The 27,136-nt window shown below is 37.8% G+C and overlaps 1 protein-coding gene across 4 annotated transcripts in view; it reads right to left on the bottom strand.

Moving 5' to 3' along the window:
• The window catches only part of pum2 (pumilio RNA-binding family member 2), a 113,404-nt gene that overhangs the window by 65,987 nt on the left and 20,281 nt on the right, over window positions 1-27,136 (bottom strand). For all 4 annotated transcript variants that reach the window (XM_048206270.1, XM_048206272.1, XM_048206271.1 and 1 more), the window contains exons 3-5: window positions 23,147-23,215; window positions 22,834-22,939; window positions 13,910-14,097 (exon numbers count right to left, since the gene is read on the bottom strand). In XM_048206270.1, coding sequence (XP_048062227.1) covers window positions 13,910-14,097; window positions 22,834-22,939; window positions 23,147-23,215 — 363 coding nt within the window. The remainder of the gene's footprint in view (window positions 1-13,909; window positions 14,098-22,833; window positions 22,940-23,146; window positions 23,216-27,136) is intronic.

The following is a 27,136-nucleotide window of genomic DNA, read 5'->3' as shown; positions in this document are numbered from 1 at the left end:
GTCTACCAACAAGGGGCAGTTAAGTAAAAGAGTCCGGTACTCACATCGTGAAGCAAGCCACCAAAATAACAGCAGAATCGTCGTGTCTCATCAATTGGATTTCGGCGTTTGTAATCTTCCTATGAAGAGACTGTCAGATCAACACACTGCTACATTTCTCTCAGATACGGTAAATGCTTAACACAATCGGTGTGACTGTGATTGTGCACGGTTATATAATATTCCAAAAATCATCTCCTTGAGGACGATATTTCACCTACACACAACGGTCTGGTGACATCTGCTGTCCTGCCTGACACGCAAACGCTAGCATCATTTATTGTTTCTGGCTTTTGGAAGAAAAAAAAAAAAAAATATATATATATATATATATATATATATATATATATATATATATATATATATATATATATATATATATATATATATATGTTCAACCTCTTTTAATCCTGTGATGATCTACCCGGTGTAATAATGAATAATTTCTATGTAGCATTTGTTCCAACTGTAATAATTTTTATTAAGAAACAGAAAATAACTATCAGTACCACAGAATTATGACAAACATCAAAGCATGGCGTGAGATAGCTATAGCAGGCAGAGGAAATTAATTTAAAATTTCCTATTTTTTTATTTCGAGTTTTATTTCATTGTTTATCATTTCATTATTTTTAAATTCATTTTGTTAAAACTGTAGTTTTAAAATGGTCATGTTCAAAGCATTGTTTCCCGCGATTTTAATTCCTGTGTTAATGCACATTTATGCCGCTTCAGAGTTTCTGTGCCGCTTTTTCTGTGTCAAGATGCCTTAAGTCATCTCAATCTAGTACAATGAATTTGCCGATGCTTACGGGTTCATCAGGGAAAAAAAAAAAAAAAAAAAAAAAAAAAAAACTTTTGGTGATAACCGAGTAACATTTCTAAAGGCTGAGAAATTTGACATTTCTAAAGGATGAGAAAAAAAATAAACTGCATGCAATATGCATCTTTCCCCCAGTTTCACAGACAAGGCTTAAGACTAGTCCAGTCCCAGACTAAAATGCATGTTTGAGTTGTTTTAACTGAGAGCAACTTGCAATGACATATCTTAAAATATGTCAGTACCATTGTTTTGTCTCAAGCTGCACACCAATCATGTTTTTTTCTAAGCACATTTATAAAAGCTACTTAAATGTCCTAATTGAACTAAGGTCTGGAGTCTGAGGTATCGCCGGCGATACCACCTCGGTTTTTTTCTTACCAGTGTGAAAGAGACTCAAAATACTCAGTCAATGTTGCACATACTGAGTCTCAATACTGAGGCTCAACGCTGCCGGTTCAACGCTGCTCAACGCTGCTGCCTGCTGTCTGACCTACGCTCGGAGCTTCGTGGAGTTTATCCTAAATCCTTCTCTTTATTCCTATTCACATAATATAACTTTCTTGTTTTTCACTAGATTACTTAACCTATTGCATAGTATTACTAAACGGAACGATTTATTACTAGTAATCTACCAGCGTAATCACCTAGTGTCAGCCATAGCCCGCTAGCCTGCTAGCTACCGTCTATTTTTTTCCTCTAAACTAACCTTCCTTGTCGATCTAATGGCGGATTTATCCGATGTATGTTATTCTGATCTGTCCTCGCCAGATCGGGAAGCTGTGGAGACTTTGCTGCCCGGCATTCATAGATCCACCGTGAGGTACAGCGTCCCGCACATCACCCTTGCCCCAGGCACCTGCAAGCGACCGAGACATCCAGCTAGCGAGTCCCGTGTGCGATGCAGTTTTTCGGACGGCGAGGGGAGTCAGACTACTCTACAAAAACACGGTCAGTCATGTCCGACGATTATCATGTGTATTAAATGCAACATGTACAGCTTAGCTCTTTCTGTCAGCAGTGAGACTTACACATGTGATAAATGCAGGGATATTGTCAGGCTGACAGAGAGAATCTCAGAATTAGAGACACGCATCCAAACTTTAATTGAGGATAGTGAGAATGAAAGGGCCTTAGATACTGCTTTGGATGCGACTAGCCTAGTAAACACTGCACATTCGGTTCCGGTTGTAGAAGCCACGCAGCAGGCTAACTGGGTGACTGTGAGGCGGCATAGTGGCAAGAACAAACACCACTCTTCCGTTCCGATTAGAACATCAAACAGGTTCTCCCCACTCAGTGACGCACCCACTGAGAATCCTGTTGAAAGTGCCCTAGTTATTGGCGATTCTATTACACGGAACGTGAAAATAGAGACACCAGCCACCATAGTCACATGTTTGCTGGGGGCCAGAGCACCTGACATCAAAGCAAATTTAAAAGTGCTGGCTAATGCTAAACGTAAATATTCTAAAATCATTATCCACGTCGGCACAAATGATGTTCGACTTCGCCAGTCGGAGATCACTAAAATTAACATTAAAGAGTTGTGTGAACTCGCAAATTCAATGTCAGCAGAAGTAATTTGTTCTGGCCCTCTTCCTGTTCGTCGGAGTGATGAGATAGTTAGCAGGTTATCATCACTCAATGGCTGGCTGTCTAAGTGGTGTCCGCAGAATAATATAGGTTTCATAGACAATTGGAAAAGCTTTTGGGGCAGACCTGATCTGTTGAAAAGAGATGGTATTCATCCCTCCCGGGATGGTGCTGCTCTTCTATCTAGAAATTTGGCAAATAGTCTTAGAACTGAAACATGACAAACCAGGGCCCAGATCAGGACGCAGACAAACTGGCTAAACCGACCGTCTGCTAGCCGCCTCACGTCACAGAACTCAGATAATTCACAGCACATAGAAACTCTTTCACCTAGATATTATCACATAGAGACTGTGTCTGTACCTCGAACTAGTAAATACAAAAAACTTCCGAAACCTTTTAAGGGTAAAAATTTAACTGATGTTCAAAAAATGAAAATCACAGATAAATCAGATAAACAAATGATAAAGCTTGGGTTACTGAATATTAGATCTATTTCTTCAAAAGCACTTATTGTAAATGAAATTATCACAGACAAACTAGACTTGCTGTGTTTGACAGAAACCTGGCTAAAACCAGACGATTACATTATTTTAAATGAGTCTAGTCCTCAAGGTTATGACTATCGACACAATCCTCGACAGAAAGGCAAAGGGGGAGGTGTTGCTGTAATTTATAGTAATATATTCAGAATCATTCAAAAGAATTTCAAATATAATTCCTTTGAAGTGATGGTGCTTTATGTAACATTATGTAAGTTGACATTTGTGCTGGCTACTGTATACAGGCCACCAGGGCACCATACTGACTTTATCAAAGAATTTGCTGATTTTCTATCAGAGTTAGTACTGGCTGCGGATAAAGTCCTTGTTGTTGGTGATTTTAATATCCATGTAGATAATAATAAAGACGCATTTGGATTGGCATTTGCAGACATTTTAAACTCTATTGGAGTTAGACAACACGTGTCAGGACCCACTCATTGTCGTAATCATACCTTAGATCTAATACTGTCGCATGGAATTGATATTGATGCTGTTGAAATTCTACAGCAGAGCGATGATATATCAGATCATTATTTAGTCTCGTGTATAATACAGTTAGCCAAGGCTACAAAACCACCACCCAGCCATAAATATGGTAGAACCATCACTTCTACCACTAAAGATTGCTTTATAAATAATCTCCCCGAGCAGTTTCATCGCCTTAGTATACCTGACAACTTAGAAGAACTCGATGCTGCAACAGAAACTATTGGCTCTCTCTTTTCCAGCACATTAGATGCAGTCGCTCCTTTACGTCTAAAGAAGATTAAGGAAACTAATCCAACGCCGTGGTATGATGAGCACACTAGGGCTCTAAAACGAGCTGTGAGAAAAGCTGAACGTAGTTGGAAGAAAACTAAACTAGAAGTTTTTCGCCTTTCGTGGAAAGAAAAAAATCATTGAGTACAGAACGGCTATAAGAAATGCTAGATCTACTTATTTTTCAAATCTCTTAATAGAAAACAAACATAATCCTAGGTATTTATTTGACACAGTGGCTAAATTAACTAGAAACAGAGATTCAACTGCTGACGTTTCCAAAGAGCACAGCAGTAATGACTTTATGAACTTCTTTACTTGCAAGATTGACAATATTAGAGAGAAAATTATAAACATGCAACCGTCTACAGTTTCGCTTCAGACAGTGCACTGTAGTGTCCCTGAGGTAAAACTAGAATCATTCGCCGCTATAGGAGAGGAAGAATTATCTAAACTTATCAAATCATCAAAATCAACAACATGTATGTTAGACCCAATGCCGACTAAACTACTGAAAGAAATGCTTCCAGAGGTCGTAGGTCCACTTCTTGATATAATTAATTCATCTTTAACACTAGGATACGTGCCAAAAACTTTTAAGCAGGCTATTATTAAACCTCTTATTAAAAAACCTCAACTAGATCCGAGAGATTTAGTAAATTACAGGCCAATCTCGAATCTACCTTTTCTGTCAAAGATACTAGAAAAGGCAGTTTCAACACAACTGTGCTCCTTTTTAGAAAGAAATGGAATCTGTGAGGATTTCCAGTCAGGATTTAGACCATACCATAGTACTGAGACTGCTCTCGTTAGAGTTACAAACGATCTACTCTTATCATCCGATCGTGGCTGTATTTCTCTATTAGTGTTATTAGATCTCAGTGCTGCTTTTGACACTATCGATCACAACATTCTTTTAAAAAGACTTGAAAACTATATTGGCATTAGTGGAATTGCTTTGGCATGGTTCAAATCATACTTATCTGACCGTTATCAGTCTGTAGTAGTTAATGAAGAGATGTCGTATCGATCACAAGTTCAATATGGAGTACCACAAGGCTCAGTACTAGGACCGTTGCTTTTCACTCTGTACATGCTGCCCTTAGGAGAGATAATTAGGAAGCATGGTGTTAGTTTTCACTGCTACGCTGACGATACTCAGCTCTATATTTCCTCGCGCCCTGACGAAACCTACAAATTCACAAAACTAACAGAATGCATAGCTGACATTAAAAACTGGATGACAAGAAATTTCTTATTATTAAATTCACAAAAAAAATTGATATCCTAATCTTTGGACCAAAAACTTCCTCACGAAAAAACCTTGAATACTCTCTAACACTTGACGGGTGCTCCATTAAATCTTCGTCCTCAGTTAGGAACCTGGGTGTGCTCTTTGATACCAATCTTTCATTTGAAAGTCATGTTTCTAGTATCTGTAAAACCTTCTTCCATCTAAAAAATATATCTAAATTACGACATATGCTCTCAATGACAAATGCGGAACAGTTGGTTCATGCATTCATGACCTCAAGACTAGATTACTGTAACGCTCTACTGGGTGGTTGTTCTGCTCGGCTTTTAAACAGACTACAGTTGGTCCAAAATGCGGCAGCTAGAGTTCTTACTAGAACCAGAAAGTATGACCATATTAGCCCAGTTCTGTCAACATTACATTGGCTCCCTATTAAACATCGTATAGATTTTAAAATCTTGCTACTTACTTATAAAGCTCTAAATGGTTTAGCTCCCCAATATCTAAGCGAGCTCTTGGTGCATTATAGTCCTTCACGTCTATTGCGATCTCAGAATTCAGGCCAGTTGATAATACCCAGAATATCAAAATCAACTGAAGGCGGCAGATCCTTTTCCTATTTAGCACCTAAACTCTGGAACAATCTTCCTAGCATTGTTCGGGAAGCAGACACACTCTGTCAGTTTAAATCTAGACTAAAAACACATCTCTTTGCTCTTGCATACACATAACACATTATCAATACATTAACATTTTTTCAAATCCGTTAAAGGATTGTTACGCTGCAATAATTAGGTCGGCCGGAACCGAGAACATTTCCTATAACACTAGATATACCTGTACATCAGAATAAGAATGGCATCTACGCTAATATCAGTCTCTCTGCTTATCCTGAGGTTTGCCGGGTGCTGGATCCAGGCCGTATCCAGATCAGATGGAGAACCTGTGTCTGGACCTGACTACAACGTAGCCCAGGAGACAATGGGCCTACAGATCCAGTTCTGGCTGCATCTATAATTCAGATTTTTAAATCTCTGTATGTCTAAAGAAACGTTGAAATGTCAGGTTTCAAATCGTGCAAGTCAAAATGAAAACAAAAATTTTATGTTTATGTAATCTGTATGAAAAGAGAGCCATGTCAGACGTCAGCTCATTGTCCGCTAATGTGGCCACGCCCACGGAGTAAGCGCTATTCAGACGCAAATTCTGAGGCATTACATGTATACATCGTCTCAATCGTGTATTTATTGTCTTGAAAAGTGTTTATCTACATATTATAGTGATCTCTGGAAGCCTCTGTTAGTTCCTGGAATATCACATGGCCTGTTCTTCTTTAGGAGGCTTTTGTGGACTAAAGGTGCACAGAGCGCCCTCCAGCTGCAAGTATGAATTGAAAAAAAACAGTATCCAGCGCTCATAGTGATGACAATAAATATTGAATAAATATTACTCCTCTGTATAGAAAATTGACAAACATATGAGAATCCATCAATATTTCTCCAAATGTGCATGCTTTTAAGCATATTAAGAAATTATGGTCAATATAAGATTTTAAGAGTCAAAATGTGAAGCTTGAGTCTTAGATCTTTTTAATGATGTATAGTTTGTCAACTGCACATTGACATTTAGGCTATATAATACAACAAATATACAAACTTGATTCCAAAAAAGTTGGGACACTGTACAAATGGTGAATAAAAACAGAATGCAATGATGTGGAAGTTTCAAATTTCAATATTTTATTCAGAATACAACATAAATGATATATCAAATGTTTAAACTGAGAAAATGGAAAAACATTTAAGGGAAAAATAAGTTGATTTTAAGTTCCATGTCATCAACACATCTCAAAAAAGTTGGGACAAGGCCATGTTTACCACTGTGTGGCACACCCTCTTCTTTTTATAACAGTCTGCAAACGTCTGGGGACTGAGGAGACAAGTTGTTCAAGTTTAGGAATAGGAATGTTGTCCCATTCTTGTCTAATACAGGCTTCTAGTTGCTCAACTGTCTTAGGTCTTCTTTGTCGCATCTTCCTCTTTATGATGCGCCAAATGTTTTCTATGGGTGAAAGATCTGGACTGCAGGCTGGCCATTTCAGTACCCGGATCCTTCCTCTACACAGCCATGATGTTGTAATTGATGCAGTATGTGGTCTGGCATTGTCATGTTGGAAAATGCAAGGTCTTCCCTGAAAGAGACGACGTCTGGATGGGAGCATATGTTGTTCTAGAACTTGGATATACCTTTCAGCATTGATGGTGCTTTTCCAGATGTGTAAGCTGCCCATGCCACACGCACACATGCAACCCCATACCATCAGAGATACAGGCTTCTGAACTGAGCGCTGATAACAACTTGGGTTGTCCTTGTCCTCTTTAGTCCGGATGACATGGCATCCCAGTTTTCCAAAAAGAACTTCAAATTTTGAAACTCCTTTCTGATATTGTTCCACTATTTTTCGCCGCAGCATTGGGGGAATTGGTGATCCTCTGCCCATCTTGACTTCTGAGAGACACTGTCACTCTGAGAGGCTCTTTTTATTCCCAATCATGTTGCCAATTGACCTAATAAGTAGCAAATTGGTCCTCCAGCTGTTCCTTATATGTACATTTAACTTTTCTGGCCTCTTATTGCTACCTGTCCCAACTTTTTTGGAATGTGTAGCTCTCATGAAATCCAAAATGAGCCAATATTTGGCATGACATTTTCAAAATGTCTCACTTTCAACATTTGATATGTTATCTATATTCTAGTGTGAATAAAATATAGGTTTATGAGATTTGTAAATTATTGCATTCCTTTTTTATTCACAATTTGTACAGTGTCCCAACTTTTTTGGAATCGGGTTTGTATTAGCCTATATGAAATGCCATAGAGGTAGGAATGTTCAGACGCTTTGCATCACAGAAATACATTATATTTTAATGTATATTAAAATAGAAAACCATTATTTGGTTAGAGAGGCTTCTTTTAAAAAAAAAAAGTGTCCAATCTTTTGACTGATACTGTAATTTAACATAGGCCTATACAAAATTTTCTTCACATGATGTGCAATAATACGTGCATGCATGAGATCACAAAAATTATGCTTTTTTGTCAAGAGTGGACATTAATCCTGTTATCAGCATGATCACAGAGGGTTTTTTCACAGCCTATCTGACTGAAAGAGCTAATTAATATGCAGGTCATTAGAGGTCTTTATGCAAATGTTTTGTCTTCTCAGGTGTGAATTACAGCATTATTCATGATGATTCACGCCTTCACGCATACTGTGTTTCTTGACCAAAAATGTCTTAGAAAATTTAAATCTCTATTGTTTTATATGAACGAGTAGGCAGGATAATTTTTACATCATTTGAAGCAAAAACTCTAGTCTACAACCTCCAATACCCAGAAGTCGTGTGAACACAGATTTAATAAATATTTTTTTTGGCCTTATTTCAGTTAATTAAGTTTGTGTTTTCAATAACCATGCATAAACGTTATTACTTCACAAACATGTACATACATGTTCCTCACATATTATTGTAGCTTAGTTTGTGCTGAATACACTGTAATGACACTTTTGTCATTTATATGTTTATGAACTGAAAAAAGCACAAATGTCAGGGCATGTCAACACTTCTCCAGGGCCCCAAAAATCCTCAGACCCCAGTTGAAACACAGATTAAATGAATACATGAGACATGATACAATCAGGTAAGTTGTACTGTATCTTTCATTCCTTTTGATGTTCATGCATGTTTCTGGGGATATACCTTGTATTAATGTGGAAGAAAAGACTCACCCTCCACACTGCAGCTTTATCTGAGGTGCTGCAGCAATCTGTCACGTCATATTTAAGAGCGTCAAAACAGCATTTATTGTTTGAATTTCATGATAAAATGGGCAGAATTTGAAAACTGAGACTTTATTTCTTATCAGAAGTAACAAAGCACAAAACTCTTTGTGATAATTGGATGGGAGGTGCTACAAATAATGTGTGATGTAGCAAAAAGACCACAGACCTGGCAACACTGGCTTGAACTACAGGTGATTCATGCTTCAATGTTATTTTTCGAGACATTTTTCTTCACACACAGTATGAGTTGCAGTCTGAACATGTTTTTCAGCAACCTTTTGACTGACAGGATATAATCAGCCCTGATCATTGGCTGTTTTTAAACAATCAGCCAATGGCCGATAGTAGTGATAATAGATTTATCGGCCAATATGCCAAAATAATTGTTTCGTCTACACTGAAGCAAATTATGAAAGAAATTGCACAGTAAAATCCCTCATACAAACAAGAAATGTGAAATCACCGTCAAATAAACAAGACTCACCTTATTGATGTTAATATCTTTAACTATAAAGGCTGATTATATTATTCTTATAGACTGTTTCAGCCAGGATAAAGAATATGAAGTACGCTCAAAGCTGCTACAGAAAAAAGAAAAAAAAAAGTGAGAGTAACAACAAAAACACATGTTGCTGGGGATCGTAACGAGGTGCTGACCGTCCATTTCACGCTGAGGGCTCTGCGTTTTTTACCGGTTGCCAAGACTTGAAGAATGTTAAACTTTGGGTAAAACACAGAGCTCATCACTGTCACTTTTTACCCAGCCTTCCAATCACAGTGGAGGAGGGGTAGAACAAATACAACACTGACCAACTGCCACATTCTGCTTGTACAACGTGAACAGATGACAAGCATCATAATAACGTAACAAAACTATTTAAAACAAGAGCCAAAGCAAAAACTTTACATTGTATTGACATTTTATATAGAAACAATACAGAAACAATTTAAAGCTGCAAGCAGCGATGAAAGGGCCCTCGAATCCAGGGCCATCACCACCCGGTGGCCTTAGGAAAACAGTGAATAGTGGGTGACATGCATGTAAGCGAGTAAATACTGGAGAAATCTGGCAGTCATTTCGATGTGCCACACTTCCTGCTGCCAACAGGTGGCACTGTGACTATTACTGAATATTGCCATATAGATGTCTTTATGCCAGGACTATTATCAAGCATGTGAAGTTTGGGGAAGATTGGACATTGTTTGCCTGAGTTATAACAACTTCCTGTTTCGTGGCGTTAATCGCATACTTTAGCACTTAACCAAGTATTGCATGATTTAACGTGTTTCTAGCAGGTTTGGGTGGCGCTATGACTTACTGAATATTGGTATATAGATGTCTTTAGGCCAGGACTCTTACCACACATGTGAAGTTTGGGGCAGATCGGATAATGTATGCCTGAGTTACAACAGCTTCCTGTTTCATGGCAAAACGTCAGACTTTGTTGGTCTGCCACGGACATGCCCTATATCGAAAACTCAAGATCTTTGCAATTTAACATCACTAAGGCCTTAAGATTAGACTGACCATATATGATGTTGATCTGGTTAAATCTCTACGAGGGAGTTAATCACAGTGTAAAACATGTCATTTCCTGTTGCCCACAAGTGGCACTATGACTGTAACTGAATATTGCCATGAAGATGTCTTTGGGCCAGGACTCTAATAAAATATGTGAAGTTAGGGGCAGATCGGACATTGTATGCCCAAGTTACAACAATTTCCTGTTTCATGGTAAAACATTCATGGGGCCTTCAGGGAAAACTCTAGATCTTCGCAATTTAACGTTGAAAAGGCCTTTAGGTTAGACTTCCCAAATATGATGTTTATCTGATAAAATCTTTAGGAGGAGTTTGTTAAAGTACAACGTCTTGAAATGGCAAAAACTGCAAAGATTTTGCAAAGAAAATTCAAAATAACAAATTCATCTAGGAGACCAAACAAAGAAAGAGCTTGCCCGCCAACTTTGCATCAATGTCATTGGCCATTCCACCTCAAGGAGGTGTGTCGGCCTATCTGTCATAAAAAGGAACACCAGGATTCTCCTGTGTGTGCTCCCGACGGCCCTGAATCATTCACGTGGGTGTTCTCCCGATTGTCTCACGAGCACCTCGTGCACGTCCCTCCCGGACGTCTCCGGTGACCACGCGCTGCCATCGCGCTCAGCTTCAGGACCGCCATCTTCCAGCGAAACTCACTCTCAAGTCCTCAGTTCAAACCTTCCCACGGAACGGAATAAGCCAACGAACTAAACCAGCGCTAAACTGAAATTCGACACGCACAACCAATGCAAGTATACTGCCGTTTCTCAATCTTAGATGATGAAACATTTCCGCGCTGGCCTCAAGGACTGTTTTGTAAGTTTGCTACTTGCCTTCTCTCTTTCCTTCTCTACTTCCACTCTTGTACATATGTGTGTATATTCTTGTATATATATTTAGACGTATAACCTCTGTATTCGTAGTTTGCATATATTAAACGATGCTCGATTGTTCTGTTTGTTCTTTCAACTGAAGACCAAGTCACTTTAACGTTTTTTCAATCGTTTTATGCTTTGATGCTATAATAGCAAGTTGTTCTCATGGCCAGAGAATAACTCCGTTCATAATATTCTATGAGAAGCAGCGGTTTGCTGGACGAGCTGGTAGTTTCTCTAAATAATTATTGAACCTGAACTAATCACATTTGTAATCAATTATAATTCGTTGTAATTGATTCACAATATATGTTTAATTCCCCCTTGGGTCAATATGTGCATAATAATTCATAGAACCTTATGAATTATTATATTCATATTCCACCCATAAATTGATTAATAACCGCTACATCGTTACAAGCGACATTCGACGCCTGTCCGCCGCGCCCAGCTACGACTCAGAAAACAATAGAAAACAATGCGTTCGAATTTTAAAGACGTGTCGCGGCACTGAGCTTCGCGTCCGATGTGCGAGCCCCTTAAGTCACCAAGGATGTCCCGCCCACTCGTGGTGGGGGGAGAGTGGGGGTGAAAAGTTACTCATTCATTTCTGTGGGGAAAAAGAATACATTTCCATTCTTTATTTTTTTGATAAAGTGAAAATTAAATACTGCATGTTTTCACTATTGTTCTTTTTAGTTTTTTATACCCTGTAGGGCATTGCTCGACAGAACTTACCAATAACTTTATCAATGAACAACATGATTGAACAAAGCTTCATTTGGTCCAAAAGATCGATTTCCTGACAGGAAACGCCTAGCCTTAACAGAAGTGATGACGTGACTTCTTTTAACAAAGGACTCTGTCTAAAGGACTTCTTAGCTCATCAGCAATAAACTAATCAGTACCCATCACATGGATTTGATCACATTAAATCTATTGATTCTCTCACAAAACCCTCTTGTATTATCGGATGGAACAGGAAAATACCCATCAACGGATTTAAAGACGAATCTGTCCTATCAATACCTCCCTTGTGTTGACCGTCCATCGTGACCCGGTCACTCGTGACTCCGGTCAAAGTTTAAACTATGCTTAAGGACTCAATCTTGAATCTCAAAAGGGACAATTGTCGATTACTTAAAGTATTAACTATATACAGAATAATACATGCCATGATGTAATTACTAACATGTCTATTCAATGTATTCAATATGTGGGTTTTCTTCAAATGCATTATTGTAATCATTGTTTTAATTAGGTCAGTCTAGTAATATGTGTGTAAGAAGTGTGTCATGTTTGAGTTCTAAATGCAGAATTTATAATTCTCTGTAATTCTTTGTGAATTAAACATTGAAATTCAGTATCAGGAAAATATTAAGAAGCTTTATAAAGTTGTTAATAAAATAGGAGAATGTTCTGCAGATATCACGCGATGTGATCAATAGACAATAGACGAGGCGTGTCTAATCTCCGTAGCAACGTCTCATTGGAGGATCGCTCCCTTAAAACTATGCTGTCCGAACAAGCTAATGTCAGAAGCTGGAAGTCAGAAAAAGCCAGAAGTCGGTCAGAAATCGCTCGAAATCGGTCAGAAGCCGGACTGAAGCACCGCTACTTTGACCACGGCGGAAAAGTCGCATGGGTCATTGATAACTGATTGACCGGGGCTGATTTTCCATCGAACACCCGACTTCAACCACGAGCTGCGCCGCTGATCATTCGACAGCCGTCACATCCAGACTCCAAAACACTTCGTGAAATATCTGACCAAAGTCTCCCAAGAAGAGAGCCGCTCAAGCCAGACGCTCAGCCAGCAGCATCCTTCAAAGCTTCCGCGCAACCCACAGGGCTTTTCCCGAGAAGACGTCACCTGAAAGACAGCCAATCCAGAACGGGATTCCGCTGTACACGAGTCACGGAACAACCCGATTACCTCAGCTGTCACAGCAAACGCAGGTACAAGCAAACTTCTCTCTCTCTTGCTGGAAACTGGTGAAACACCTTTAAACCTAAAGAATCAAGCCAAAGCTCTGCTTTTGTGATTTTCCTCAGGTTATGAGTTAAGTTAACACTGAACTTGGGACTTTTCATAACTCATCAACTCCGCGAATGTGTGTGCATGTATGTATGTGTGTGTGTGTGTGTGTGTGTGTGTGTGTGTGTTTAGCCTTAGTTTCCTGTAATCATTAGAAGTAGTCAATAAATCTTGTTTTGATTTTCACATATACGAGTTTCTTGTGCTGTGTATCAAATTACTGTCTTAAACTCAAAGATCAAGTTACCTCTTGCTTATAATATAATAATTACAATAATAACAATAATCATAATAAAATATTGTTACTGTTGGCCGCAGAATAATATTTTATCCAGAATTGGTAAAATACTCTAACCTCAATTTTCGCTGGACGAATAATTGATGGAGTGTTAAATATTAATTCTGAATCATTTACAGTGAATCATTTACAGTTGATTCAATTCTTATTCCCTGTAACAATTAAATTGAGCTAATAAATAGGCTAAGTCCTTACAACCCCAAAATACCTATGCTGAAAAAAAAAATAGAGTTATGCAATAAGAGAGCCAAAGAGTGAAAAAAAAAAAAAAAAAAAAAAAGAAAAAAGATTGACTCACATAGCCTCCATTTCTGTAACGCCCATCCATCTTGTCTCCAGGAGAAGAGCTGAGGACATACTCCACCATACTCACACCCAGACCACCCCCCTCTGAGCGAGGGGACAACACTGAGCTCACGTCTCCATTCCCATTGTAGCCCTGGCCTGGTCGCCTTTGCACCATAATGGGCTGAGACACAGAATGATCTAGACACAGCAGAGGAAAAAGAATACCAATGGCATTATAATGACAAAAATGACAACCAGAGTACAAATAATACATTTAATCATGCAATAAGAAAACCAGGATAATACTACCATAATAGCATGTGATATGGAATTTCAAGCAACAATCGACAACCTATTGTAGCCGATACTGAGAATTTTATCTCTTTCGTTTTATTCAACCTAATTAGCTAATTAATTAAAAATATGCTTTAAAATGTACAAAGCCTATCTGACCAACTCATATTTTTTTACAAATTTGCATAATGCCCAAAGAAGCCAATTAGCCATTTTCACACTTTCGGGTTTTTGGCTTCCGGAATGGCACCCGCCAGGTAAAAGTTTTCCGGTAACAGTGATGGATAGCCAAGCCTAAGAACCAGTTTGGGAATCAAGTCTTTTTACAAATTAAAATGTCATGAAAATGTTTGAACGGTGTTGGTGATTTATTGGTGAGACTACAGAGCTCTAATTAAGAGCTAAATTTAAGAACTAATTCAAAGTGATGGCACTTAAATTGGCCATATTCTCCATGTCAGTTTGGTGCGGCTGTGCATTATCGCACTCCACGTGCTGTAAAGACAGTGTTTTTCACGATGTGCTGGGGCAATGATCGTCTGGCATCACCCTTATCACACAGACCTCATCCTCTGATTCATAAGAAGCAGGACCGCTCATAGACTGGATGTTTTTGGATATATCTATCATAAACACTTCTGTCATCTCTCAATGATATTTCACCTCATTCACTCGCATAATTTCCTGTTGTCATCATCTTAAAGGGTCATGAAACCCCAGAACACATTTTTTGAGCTGTGAACATATGTATAGGCTGCACATCATTGAAAACAATAAAGGTACACAATTATATTTATAAGTGTAAATTAGTTATTTTTGCATTTTTTAGAGGGATTTCTGTATTCCGGTTTGAAAAGCAAAGCCGGAGAAACGTCACAAAATCTGACATCATCGTGTACTACTGGCAAGATCCGGAGTGCTGATGGGCTTCAGTATGGGCTGGTCGAATATGCTGACGTCAACCATTTCTGCATTTATTCATGACGAAAAGCTCTTTCAATCCAATCACTGCGCTGCAGTATGCATACGATTATAATTGCGGTATTATGCATGAGGAAGTATCACTTCTCTTGCCTGTCTCTGTTGTCATTCAGAGACATGGGTCAATAGTAGGTGCTCGTTTCCTCAGTGCTACAACACAAAAATGTGTTTTCCTGCGACGCAACTAGAGCAGACGTTTGGGTGCATGTGGTTTTTTTGCTGTTGTTCACCAGCACAAATGGAAAATATTCGCATGAGATTGCATTACAGCGGAGAATTCAAATGTCACAAAAGTGCTGTTCATCACCTCTGTGTTCGGACATGTGAGCCGTGTGTATGTTTCTCTAAGCACAGCAGCATGAGTGTTGTTTGCATTTTGCCAGCGATGCAGTCAGAACTGGAGTTTGAATACGAACACATGAAAAATACAACTGTTATTCATACACACGGAGCGCGCATATGATCGGTTTCAGCGCGGAGATCCGCAATGAGTTTAACAACACTAGCCACGTGGATCAAAGATTATACAGAATAAAGCATCTGTGTTTTTATAGATGTATTTCACACATTCTCCTTCACCAAACATGAACCAGCAGGGTGTATGAACACATTCATCAAGTCTTCTTCAAATGAAATATATGTGCAAACTGAACACAGTGGTGTTTCTGAATGTGATGACACAAAATTCTGATGGACAAAAGACAAAAATTGATGTCTTTATTCTTGTGTTAAACTACATGTCGTTTATCATGAGACTGTATGCTCGTAAACATAATGAAAGTATTATTAGCCCTTTTAAATATCCTTGCACATTTCTCCATTGTGCTTTTGAGTTGGTCATTTTTCTCTGTGCTCATATATTAATATATATTACTCTGTATAATGAGAAGTCTGTAATATGCACAGTATTACAAACCCATTAGTAGTAGTATTGTTGATGCTAATTTCATAGTTTGTCATGCCTACTATAGATTAATGCAAAGACTGATATAGTTATGTTGTATACAACGGTCTTGGAAATTAATTATGTCTTAGTTTAATCATTTTAAATCGGTCAGTATTAGTATAACATATACTTGAAAGCGGGATGTAATGTCATGAGATTAATACATGCTATATACACTATATTGCCAAAAGTGGGACGCCTGCCTTTACGTGCACATGAACTTTAATGACATTCCATTCTTAATCCGTATGGTTTAATATGGAGTTGGCCCACCCTTTGCAGCTATAACAGCTTCAACTCTTCTGGGAAGGCTTTCCACAAGGTTAAGGAGTATGTTTATGGGAATTTTTGACCATTCTTCTAGAAGCGCATTTGTGAGGTCAGGCACTGATGTTGGACGAGAAGGCCTGGCTTGTAGTCTCCACTCTAATTCATCCCAAAGGTGTTCTATCAGGCTGAGGTCAGGACCCTGTGCCGGCCAGTCAAGTTCCTCCATGCCAAACTTGCTCATCCATGTCTCTATGGACCTTGCTTTGTGCACTGGTGCGCAGTCATGTTGGAACAGGAAGGGGCCATCCCCAAACTGTTCCCACAAAGTTGGGAGCATGAAATTGTCCAAAATGTCTTGGTATGCTGAAGCATTAAGAGTTCCTTTCACTGGAACTAAGTCTTGCCATACGGTTGCTAGGGTACTCTGTTTGGTTGCTAGGGAGCTTGGCAGCTTCCTATGATGATACTCCATAGGCTGCTTGCCAGTATGAATGATATAAACCAGCCCCCATGCCTCTATGATATTCAGATTTGAAGATATCCCTCTATGCTTTGGGTAGGGTTCTCTAAATGGTTGCTAGGGCGTGGCTATGAAGTGTTGAAGGTGATTTGTGATTGGCCGTTTGCTTCCCCGAGTCAAATAAGCCCACCCTCATGTTTCTATGACACTTCTATCCAAAGATATGATGAAAATTATTGGGTGAAAACGTTTTGAATTTGAAGATCAAGGTAAATTGTACTTAATTTATCTTCTGGCAAACATTTAAGTGCTTAATGTTGCCGTACTAAATGAAAAAATATATATATATTTTTTTTTTTAACAAAATAAGAAAAAATTGGACATCTTTTCACCCCCCGGCTCTTAATGCATCGTGTTTCTTTCTGGAGCATCAGTGAATGTTTGAACCTTTTTTAATAGATGTGTTTGTGTCCCTCAGTTGTCTTAAGTGTGAAAAGATGGATCTCAAAATCATACAGTCACTACTGGAAAGAGTTCAAATATGCAAAAGATGCTGGAAATCTGACGAATCTGGTGAACCTGGAGGATTTTTCTGAAGAACAGAGCTCAATTTAACTGCTCAGGACAAACAAGGGACTCATGAACAACCATCACAAAACAAAAAAAGCAGTCGTAGATCATCCAGGTAACCACACACAGTATTAAGAACCAATGGTTCCCAAACTTTTGAACAGGGTCAGGCTATTTTTTGTGTATATTATATATATAAAGCCCTCACGCTACTCATATACGTCAATGCAGGGGGAGAGAGCGATAGAGAGAAAGGAGCACAAAGCTGCACGATTAACCTTTAAAAGATTGCATTCTCGATTTCATATGATGATTTTGATCTAATTCCTAAATGACAAGATTCTCCTGTGTATATTAAACCTTTAACAAAAATAAGATTGCAAAACATTCAAATGTGTTCACGCTGCCGTTGATCTATAGAGAGTTGACATGTTTAGATATAAACAGCTTCACAAACAATCTTTCATAGCTGCGCTAAAAAACCCATTTATTTCAATGGCTTGTGCTACGCTCTGTGATGATTACCAGCATGGCCAATAGAAACGGGGCATCAAATGACTAGACGTATAGAACTCCAACTAAAAGTTTTGAAAACTCTGCCTACTTTGCTCTGGCCAGCATAGCGCAAAATCGCTTTGATCGCCAGTGGCGAGCGCAGTGCATACCGCGTCCTGTGTGAAAGGGCCATTACACGGAGTCGCACACAGCCACATGCGCGAGCGCTCTTCACAAAGTGCACGTTAGCATTTGAAATTGAAAGCAGCCTTCTGTCAGTGAGTTTCCTATTTTTAATATATAAGCCCACTGCATTCCAAACGACATAAATGATGCCTTCATAGAACATTTGTAAGGAAAATACCAGCGGTTGAGACTGCACACTGCAAAGCGTAACATCAAGTAAAGCACGTGTTTCAGAATCGATCCAAAAATCATTGGAGAAAGAATCTTTTCTCCCACCCCTATTGTATAGTATGACCAACACAATATTAGTTAGATTAAACAGACAGATTAAACAAACTGTTTTTTCCTATAGGCCAGGCCTATAGTTATGCGTAGTGTGCCAAGCTGATGCTCCCTCTGCAGACTGCTTTATAAAGGTCTGCACGGGGTTTAAACTGTGGCCCGAACCCGGCCCGTACCAGGGATCGTTTGACCCGACCCCACCCAAACCTGAACAGTACTGTTATAGTTTAACCCGAACCCGAAATCTGTCGCTATAGAGATGTACCATTCTTGCTATCACAATCCAAGACAGCTGTGCAAGACCGACATTGCACGTAACCGCTGAGCTATTTACTGGTTGAATGACAAGATCGTATCGAACAACTTTTAAGTAGAGAGAAATATTAGGTTAAGTAGTAGAAAAGACAGAGGCCATTTGACGTGTTATCGCGCCTCATTTCATTCTACACTCAGTCATGTATCATATCGTACAATGTTTTAAACATTTAAATACACGTATCAAATAAAATAATACAAAATGTGTATGATGTAGTGTTTTAGATGATAGTAGCCTCTTGACAAAGCTGATTTCTGAGAGACACAAGAGAAACGTGGCTATTTGATTTACAAACGCGCTTGGCTCATTTCATTCATAGAGTTTACACTTATTCATCTATGATATCATACAATGTTTAAAACATTTAAATATACATGTCAAATTATGTAGTATTTTACAGTAGACCTACTCTTGACAAGGTTCTGATTTCTGAGACATAGACGGCAGCGCGGCTATTTGTGAGTTCTTCGGGGCCCGTTGGGCTCGGGTTGCAGACCTCTACTGCTTTAGGGGCCATTCACATATCGCATCTTTTGCGTGCGCAAATTTGTTATTTCAAATGTAGGTGCACAGCAAGCGCGCTTATAATAGAATAAAAATCATCATGTGTTCTACTGAAGAAACAAAGTCACCTACATCTTGGATGCCCTGGGGGTAAGCAGATAAACATCAAATTTTCATTTTTGGGTGAACTATCCTTTTAACAGTTGATAAAATATTAAAAAAAAAAAAAAAAAAAAAAAACCATTAATTGTACATTGATTTCCCTTAATAAAAAGTTAATTGAGTAAGGTGTTACCTTTTACTCAAATTGAGTAAAAGGTGCAAGTGTGGATTAGTAATCTGGCCCCCGGTATTAAAGAGAAAAAATGTTGGCCCTCGTCACTATCGAAGTTGCCCATCCCTGCTGTACAGGGCGGGTTTTTATTTCTCATCTCCATAAATATATCGGGTTGCAAGGGCTTTATTTCTAGAGAGACATCTCCATAAATATATCTAGTAGTAAGTTCCGGGAGCTAGCGGCTCCCTGATGCAAATTAGTTAAAATCTCCCGGAATCTAGGCGAGCGAGCAAGAGAAACTGTGTTTCAAACCAGCGCGCGCACGGCAAATAGGGAGCGAGAGAGAACCTTGCGTGTGTGTCCTGACAGAGAGCATTGTCCTTTTTCGGATTATGAAAAAGTTTCATTTCATGGTTTAGAGAGACTGAATCCTTGATCAAACCATTTCAGATATAAGTGATAGAAGTGATGCTGCAATGTGTATTATGAGAAAATTAAAGGTCCCGTTTTTCGTGGTTTTTTGAAGCTTTGATTGTGTTTATAGTGTGCAATATAACATGTGTTCATGTTTCGCGTGTAAAAAAACACAGTATTTTTCACATAATTTACTTATCTGTATAGCGCTGTTTCCACTGTCATAAAAACGGGCTGATGACTTCCTTGTTCTATGAAGTCCCTCCTTCAGAAATACGTAACGAGTTCTGATTTTGCCAGCGGTTCCTGTGTTGTGATTCGACAGCTCTGAGCGCACCGTGCCCGGAAAAGTCACGCCTCTTACCATAACGTGGAGATGCATGCGCTCAGTGTTATTGTAAACATGTCTTTAATTTTACCCTATCAATTTGAGCCGGAATCAGATGCGGGATGAAAATAACAGCGTTTCGACGACATGGCAACAAACACACTCTACAAACTCTTGTGTATTCCTGTGGGCGGAGGTTAGTCAAAAAACTGTTTTAGTGACGTCATTAAAGAAGGAAGTAGAGGGATGTAGTCCAAACTGGCCGTTCGATGTAGGCGACTTCTGTTAAATAAAATATCTCGCTTTTACAGATTTTATTTATACTCTAACAACAACATTACACACTAACTAAAGTTTGAAACATGGGATCACGAAGAACGGGACCTTTAAAGTATTTTTTGACCTTGAATGTTAGACCCTATTAGGAACCTTTAACATAGCAAAAAATGGGCAGGTTTAACACTTTAAGACCTGAAGGCTTTTTTTTTTTAAGAGTTTTTTTTTTTTTTTTTTTTTTTTTTCCTGAGCGACATACACAAAAGTAAAGACTCACAACTCCAAAACTGTAGCAATGAGAGTCAAAAGGTTGGTATCATTTGATAGAACACTTTTTAAATTTTCAGAAAATATAAAATTACATTAGAACATTTTCATGCTGAGAAACTGCTGATAAAAGTCAGATGCATTAAAAAGATGAGATTCTAAGCTTTAAGATGATACCTATTTTGTGTTATTCCACGTTGGAAAACGAACATGGATGGGTCCGGGAACATTGGATACACACTGCATCCCAGAAAGATGAGACACATGTTTTTAGCAAAGTATGTTAAATCATTCCGTGAGTAATATCTTGTGATCAACGCAATATATTATGTATATATGATTTTGGATTCATTTTAATCGTGAGAATCTGCTTTAAATAATGATGTGCCATTTTCTATGATCTGTGCATTTTTCCTGAAGTTACGAGCATGTGAAATCTACATATTTGTATTCAGTTAGTGGCTGTGCTGTTTTTGTTGTAAACGCATATTACTCAGACTCAGAGGGTGAAAACAATGCAACAGAAGAATGTTGGAGGCTTGATCTGAACGTGTAAAGTCTCTGGTTTTGTATGAAAAAATAATTTTTGTGCTACCTATATGGGTTCAGTTTTTATTGGCTCTTAAAGAGAGACACACATGGGAGCACGGGCGCTCCATCCGGTTTTAAAGGGTTAATTAAGTGTTTCATTGCATAATTTGATATACAGCTATCAGAATATCAAAATATTGCTAACAGCAGATGATCCTGATTAAAAAAAGCACAAATACAATGCAACAGTAATCCTGAAATAAGATGCATATGTATTGCACATTTACTAGGGCCTAAAGAAATCTGTTTTAATTTTTACCAAATTCTGCTTTATTTTTCTGATTTCCATTTTTTTTCTACCTAATTGAAGAACAAGATCGTCTCACCCACACAATGCTGATGAACTTGCTCTATGCTTCCACCGCTATCAAGGGATAAACAGCACAAGTGGCTTGATGTAGTCAAATTTGACTCATACCACATTGGAACATTAAAGGTTCTGTGGTGAAGCTAGCAAAAAAATAGCCACAACCATGTAAACCGCGCTGCAAAAAATTGCCAAGAATTTACAGGATTAAAGAGACAATAAATTACTGTAATCAGAAATTTATTGTGTAATCAATGCATGCTCTGCCATTTTCTCACAATTTACTGTGAACCAACAGCAGAATTAAGCTATCACAGTAATTTACTGCTCTTGTTTTACTGCGAATTCACATTATGAAGTCATGCCACAAAAATGTTTTCAGTATCATTAGTATATGTAAAAAGAGGTCATTTGGAGATCACAGATTTCTTTGCCAACTGATTTGATTTCATGAAACCTTTAATAAGGTTGTACAGCCAACACATTAACACTATCCTACACAATAGTTAAAATGAACAAACAATACTGTTAAAGCCTTTTTTAATTTTGGCTTATGTAAATTTCTACAAATGCCAATTTTTAATAGGCTATTAAAATTAAGTTAGCATCAAGTTGTAACATCATTAAGAACTAGCATGAACTAACAATGGACAAAAGGGGGTTTTTTTGCCCTCACTCTCTGACCCCCTGAAGGCAACTGTGTAATTTGCACCCTCACTAAGACACATTGGGGGAAGAATTTAAATAATCCTATGAATGCATATAAAAAAATAAAAAAAAATAAAAAAATGCAGAATCGAATCATTAATCGAACCACAACAAATTTTAACGTCAATCGCCTCGAATCGAATCGTTCTGAATTTGCAGAAATCGTTCTTGAATCGAAGACCTATTTATCATGATTTGAATCGATTTGCCGTCTACCCAAAGGTTCACAGCCCTATTATGAACACATTTTCAAAAAAAAAAAAAAAAAATCCAATCAGTAACTATTTGGGAAAACTAAATGATAGGCAAATAACATAAGTTACAAATATTTGGTACACCTTTAGCATAAACTATAGTAATCCTTGCTTGAAGTATAATTCACAGCCAAATTTCTCTGATTTCATTTTGGTATGATTTATCTCATGATCAAACAAAACACTGTAGTATTTCAGAAGAACTTACGGGAAGAACCCCAGGCATTCTCTCTCCATTCTTCACTCAGCAACATCCCTTTACGTCCATCTTTTGCCAATTCATCCGATTCCCACAATTTTTTTGCAGGAAGCAGCTGCAAAAAGGGTCAATGTGGCAATCACTTTTTGCAAAGTATATGCAAACAACAACAGGAAAAAAAAAAAAAAACTAACAAGTGGAGTTAACATACGTTAAAGGATTACAGGGAACTACACTTGTGATACTGGTCAAAAAGGATACAAAATGACTATTACACTCAGAATTATAACAATAAGGCATTTTAAAAACTCTGCTTACATACCTCACCCATTCCACGAGACTCCAGAGCCAAGGCTTGAAAGTCATAATTCATCTCATCCACAGCACGCACCTAGACAAAGAAAATATTTCACAATTCTTCCAGACATTTTATTTACACCAGGATAGAGCTAGAATGAGCATAACGATACTCCCATAAGAGTGCAACTAAGAGTGAACCGTGACTTGCTACTTGCAATTCCAAGTCAGAAGTAGGTATTAAGTATTACTGGGATGGATTATTTTAAATGATTCTCAAAACTAAAGACAGACTTGGAAAGCCACAAAATACCTATTTTGATTTTTCAGTCAAGATCATAGTACTAGAAGTGAAAAACACAGGTAGGAACAGAGCTATTATTTTATTTATTTGTTTTTGTTGTTTTTCTTTTCTTGTTTTGTTTTTTTGTTTTTTTTTTTTTTTTTTGGGGGGGGGGGGGGTGTTTAGGGGTTGCCAAGCATTTTAATTTGCATTTCACTTGTTTCAATGAAACAGAGTTTATCAAAGAATATAAATGGAAAGCTTTGTGGTCAGTATGCTAATACATTATAAGGGTGACCAGTGGTTCACTTGACTTTCATATTTATGTACACACAGGTGGAGAAATTTAATAAAAATGTAACTGGTAGTGTAAAATAGGCACATAATATCATAATATTGAAATATTGATCGATATATCCCTGAATCGAATCGTAATCGCTTTAAAATGCACATTAACATTTAGGCTCTATAATATAACACATAATAACATATAATACATAAAATGTCAGAAGTAATATGAATGTTTAGACGATTTCTTTGGCCTGTTTTGAACAGATTATGAAGTGTTTACTGTGAAATAGCCTATATAGTGCCACATCAATGAAGCTTTCGTTCACAATGAATGATGAAAATTCAGCTTTGCATCACAGAAATAAATTATATTTTAAAGTATATTTCAAACAGAAAACCATTATTTTAAGTTGTAATATTTCACAATATTGCTGTTTTTTTTTTTTTTTTTTTTTTTTTTCTGCATTTATCATCAAATAAATACAGGCTTGATGAGCATGAGACTTCTTTCAAAAACATTAAAAATAGTAATGTGTCCAATCTTTTGACCGGCACTGTATGTAATTTAAAATAGGCCTATACAAAATTCTCTTCACATAATGTACAATAATACATGCATGCATGAGATAAAAAAAAAAAAAAATCATGTTTTCTGTTAAAGGTGCCGTAGAACGTTTTTTTAAAAGATGTAATATAAGTCTAAGGTGTCCCCTGAATGTGTCTGTGAAGTTTCAGCTCAAAATACCCCATAGATTTTTTTTTAATTAATTTTTTTTTAACTGCCTATTTTGGGGCATCATTAAATACGCGCTGATTCAGGCTGCAGCCCCTTTAAATTCTCGTGCTCCCCACCCCCGGAGCTCGCGCTTGCCTTAAACAGCATAAACAAAGTTCACACAGCTAATATAACCCTCAAAATGGATCTTTACAAAGTGTTCATCATGCAGCATGTCTAATCGCGTAAGTATAGTATTTATTTGGATGTTTACATTTGATTCTGAATGAGTTTGATGGTGCTCCGTGGCTAAAGCTAACATTACACACTGTTGGAGAGATTTATAAAGAATGAAGTTGTTTATGAATTATACAGACTGCAAGTGTTTAAAAAAATGAAAATAAAGACAGTCTTGTCTCCGTGAATACAGTAAGAAATGATGGTAACTTTAACCACATTTAACAGTACATTAGCAACATGCTAATGCTATCATGCAATAACATGATATCATGGATCATGTCAACTATTGCTCAATCTGCCATTTTTCGCTATTGTCCTTGCTTGCTTACCTAGTCTGATGATTCTGCTGTGCTGCTCCAGACGTTAATACTGGCTTGTGTAATGCCTTGAACATGAGCTGGCATATGCAAATATTGGGGGCATACATATTAATGATCCCGACTGTTACGTAACAGTCGGTGTTATGTTGAGATTCGCCTGTTCTTCAGAGGTCTTTTAAACATATGAGATTTACATAAGGAGAAAACAACGGTGTACTCTGGCTAATTTGGTTCTTCAAACGAATTTGCAGATTGGACTTAAAAAAAAAAAAAAAAAAAAAAAAAACAACATTCATTGACACTAGGGCTGGGAATTGACAATTATCACAAATGGATTCGATTTGGATTCAGAAGCTTTCGATTTGATTACCTTCAATTCAATATTGACTAATTTGGGACCTATCAGGTACAGTAAATGGCAAATTTCCTCAAAGGAAAAAAAATCTCTCTCAACTATTGCTGTAAACTATACAGGGAACCACGGCTGGTACATCATTAAAATATTAAAAGGTTAAAATTAATTGATTTGTAAGCTACTTACATATAAATTACACATAAGGAAGTTTTTATAATAATGTTATTATAATTTTTTAATGACAACTACATTTATTTATTTTTTATTTTATTTATTTATTTTTTTAGGGGTTCAAGCACGTAGTGCTGAAACCCTATTGTAATTGCTCAGATTTTTATTATTTTTCTTCTGCCGTAAAACTGATCGTGCAGCCCAAACCGTAAGTGCTAGAGACTTGAAACTTTGTCAGATAATAGTACAAAATCGAGGAGAGGTTGACAAAGTATGACCCAAATCGGCCAATAGGTGGCGCTACAGTGATCAAAATGCGCAAAATGGCTCATAACTCCATAAGACCGTTTGTCCTAGAATCAAGTGTCTTATATCATTGTAATCCTTGGCTCAAGACAGACAAAACGCATATCTCTTTTTATTTGCGCCTGGAAAAATTTTCCACCATTTTGAATTTTGTCCAAAACCTACTTTTGCGAACTAGTCCTAGGTTTTTCGCCCAATCGGAACCAAACCAGTGCAGGAATGTTCTCTGGAGTCTGAATATCAATAATTATCGAAAAAAAGTTGAAATTTTAAAATTCACGGTCGCTAAGGGGGCCAAAACGTCGTTAAGGCGGAGCCACTTTTACTAAAATGGCTATAACTCGAGAACGAAATGAGATATTTGCACCAAACTCGGTACACGTGTATGGGCTCATTCTTTGGTCATGATAAAAAAAAAATCACGTCAATTGGCCTCTAGGTGGCGCTATAACTTGGAAAAAATGTGAAAACAACCGTAACTACGCAACTGTTAGTCCGATCGACTTGAAATTTGGCATGCAGTGTCTTGGTCCAAGGGGGCATGATGGTCTAGGAGGACATTGGCGTATCTCAAAAAACATGGCCGCCATCGGCCAATGAAGTTTGAGCACCTATTAGACAAGGTTAACGGAGGTCGATCGGAACGAAACTCTGATGGGCATGTTTCGACTCATGGTCCTAAGAGGTCTGTTAAGAATTTTGAAAGATATCGGCCACTAGTTGGCGCTAATGAGTTTTACGCCTCTGTAATCATGTGGCGTTTCATACATACTGACAATATGCATATCATTTTATAGATCTCCTCATTCTGAACAACTTTGCCTCAAGAACCAATGCTGTCAATCAAATCGTTCATTAACACTCTGAGGTCTGAAGGTATCGCCGGCGATACCACCGTGGTTTTTTCTTATCAGTGTGAAAGAGACTCAAAATACTCCGTCAATGTTGCACATACAATTAAGAGTTATACACCATTTTAATCTGTGGAATATCTTCTTTCATTTGTGTACACTCAGAGTAAAAACAAAATGTTGTGCTTTTTGTAAAATAAAGAAAACTAACATGATGCGTGATCTCTCCTCTCCCTCTGAACGAACTCCAATCTGATCCAATCTGATTTTCTCTTTTCTTAGAAAATTAACTGTAACTTAGTGAATACTAATGACAAAAAAATTACACTTATGTCTAAAAAAACGTTAAGATGTCAGGTTTTAAAACATGTAAGTCAAATCGAAAACAAACCTTCTGTGTTCATGTAATCTGTATGAAAAGAGAGCCATGTCAGAAGTCTGTGATTCAGCTCATTATCCGCTAATGCGGCCACGCCCACGGAG

The sequence above is a fragment of the Megalobrama amblycephala genome, linkage group LG11 (genome assembly GCF_018812025.1).
Source record: "Megalobrama amblycephala isolate DHTTF-2021 linkage group LG11, ASM1881202v1, whole genome shotgun sequence".
Taxonomy (NCBI): domain Eukaryota; kingdom Metazoa; phylum Chordata; class Actinopteri; order Cypriniformes; family Xenocyprididae; genus Megalobrama; species Megalobrama amblycephala.
Note: the sequence above shows the minus strand (reverse complement) of the source record. Positions and strands in the feature narration are given on the sequence as shown.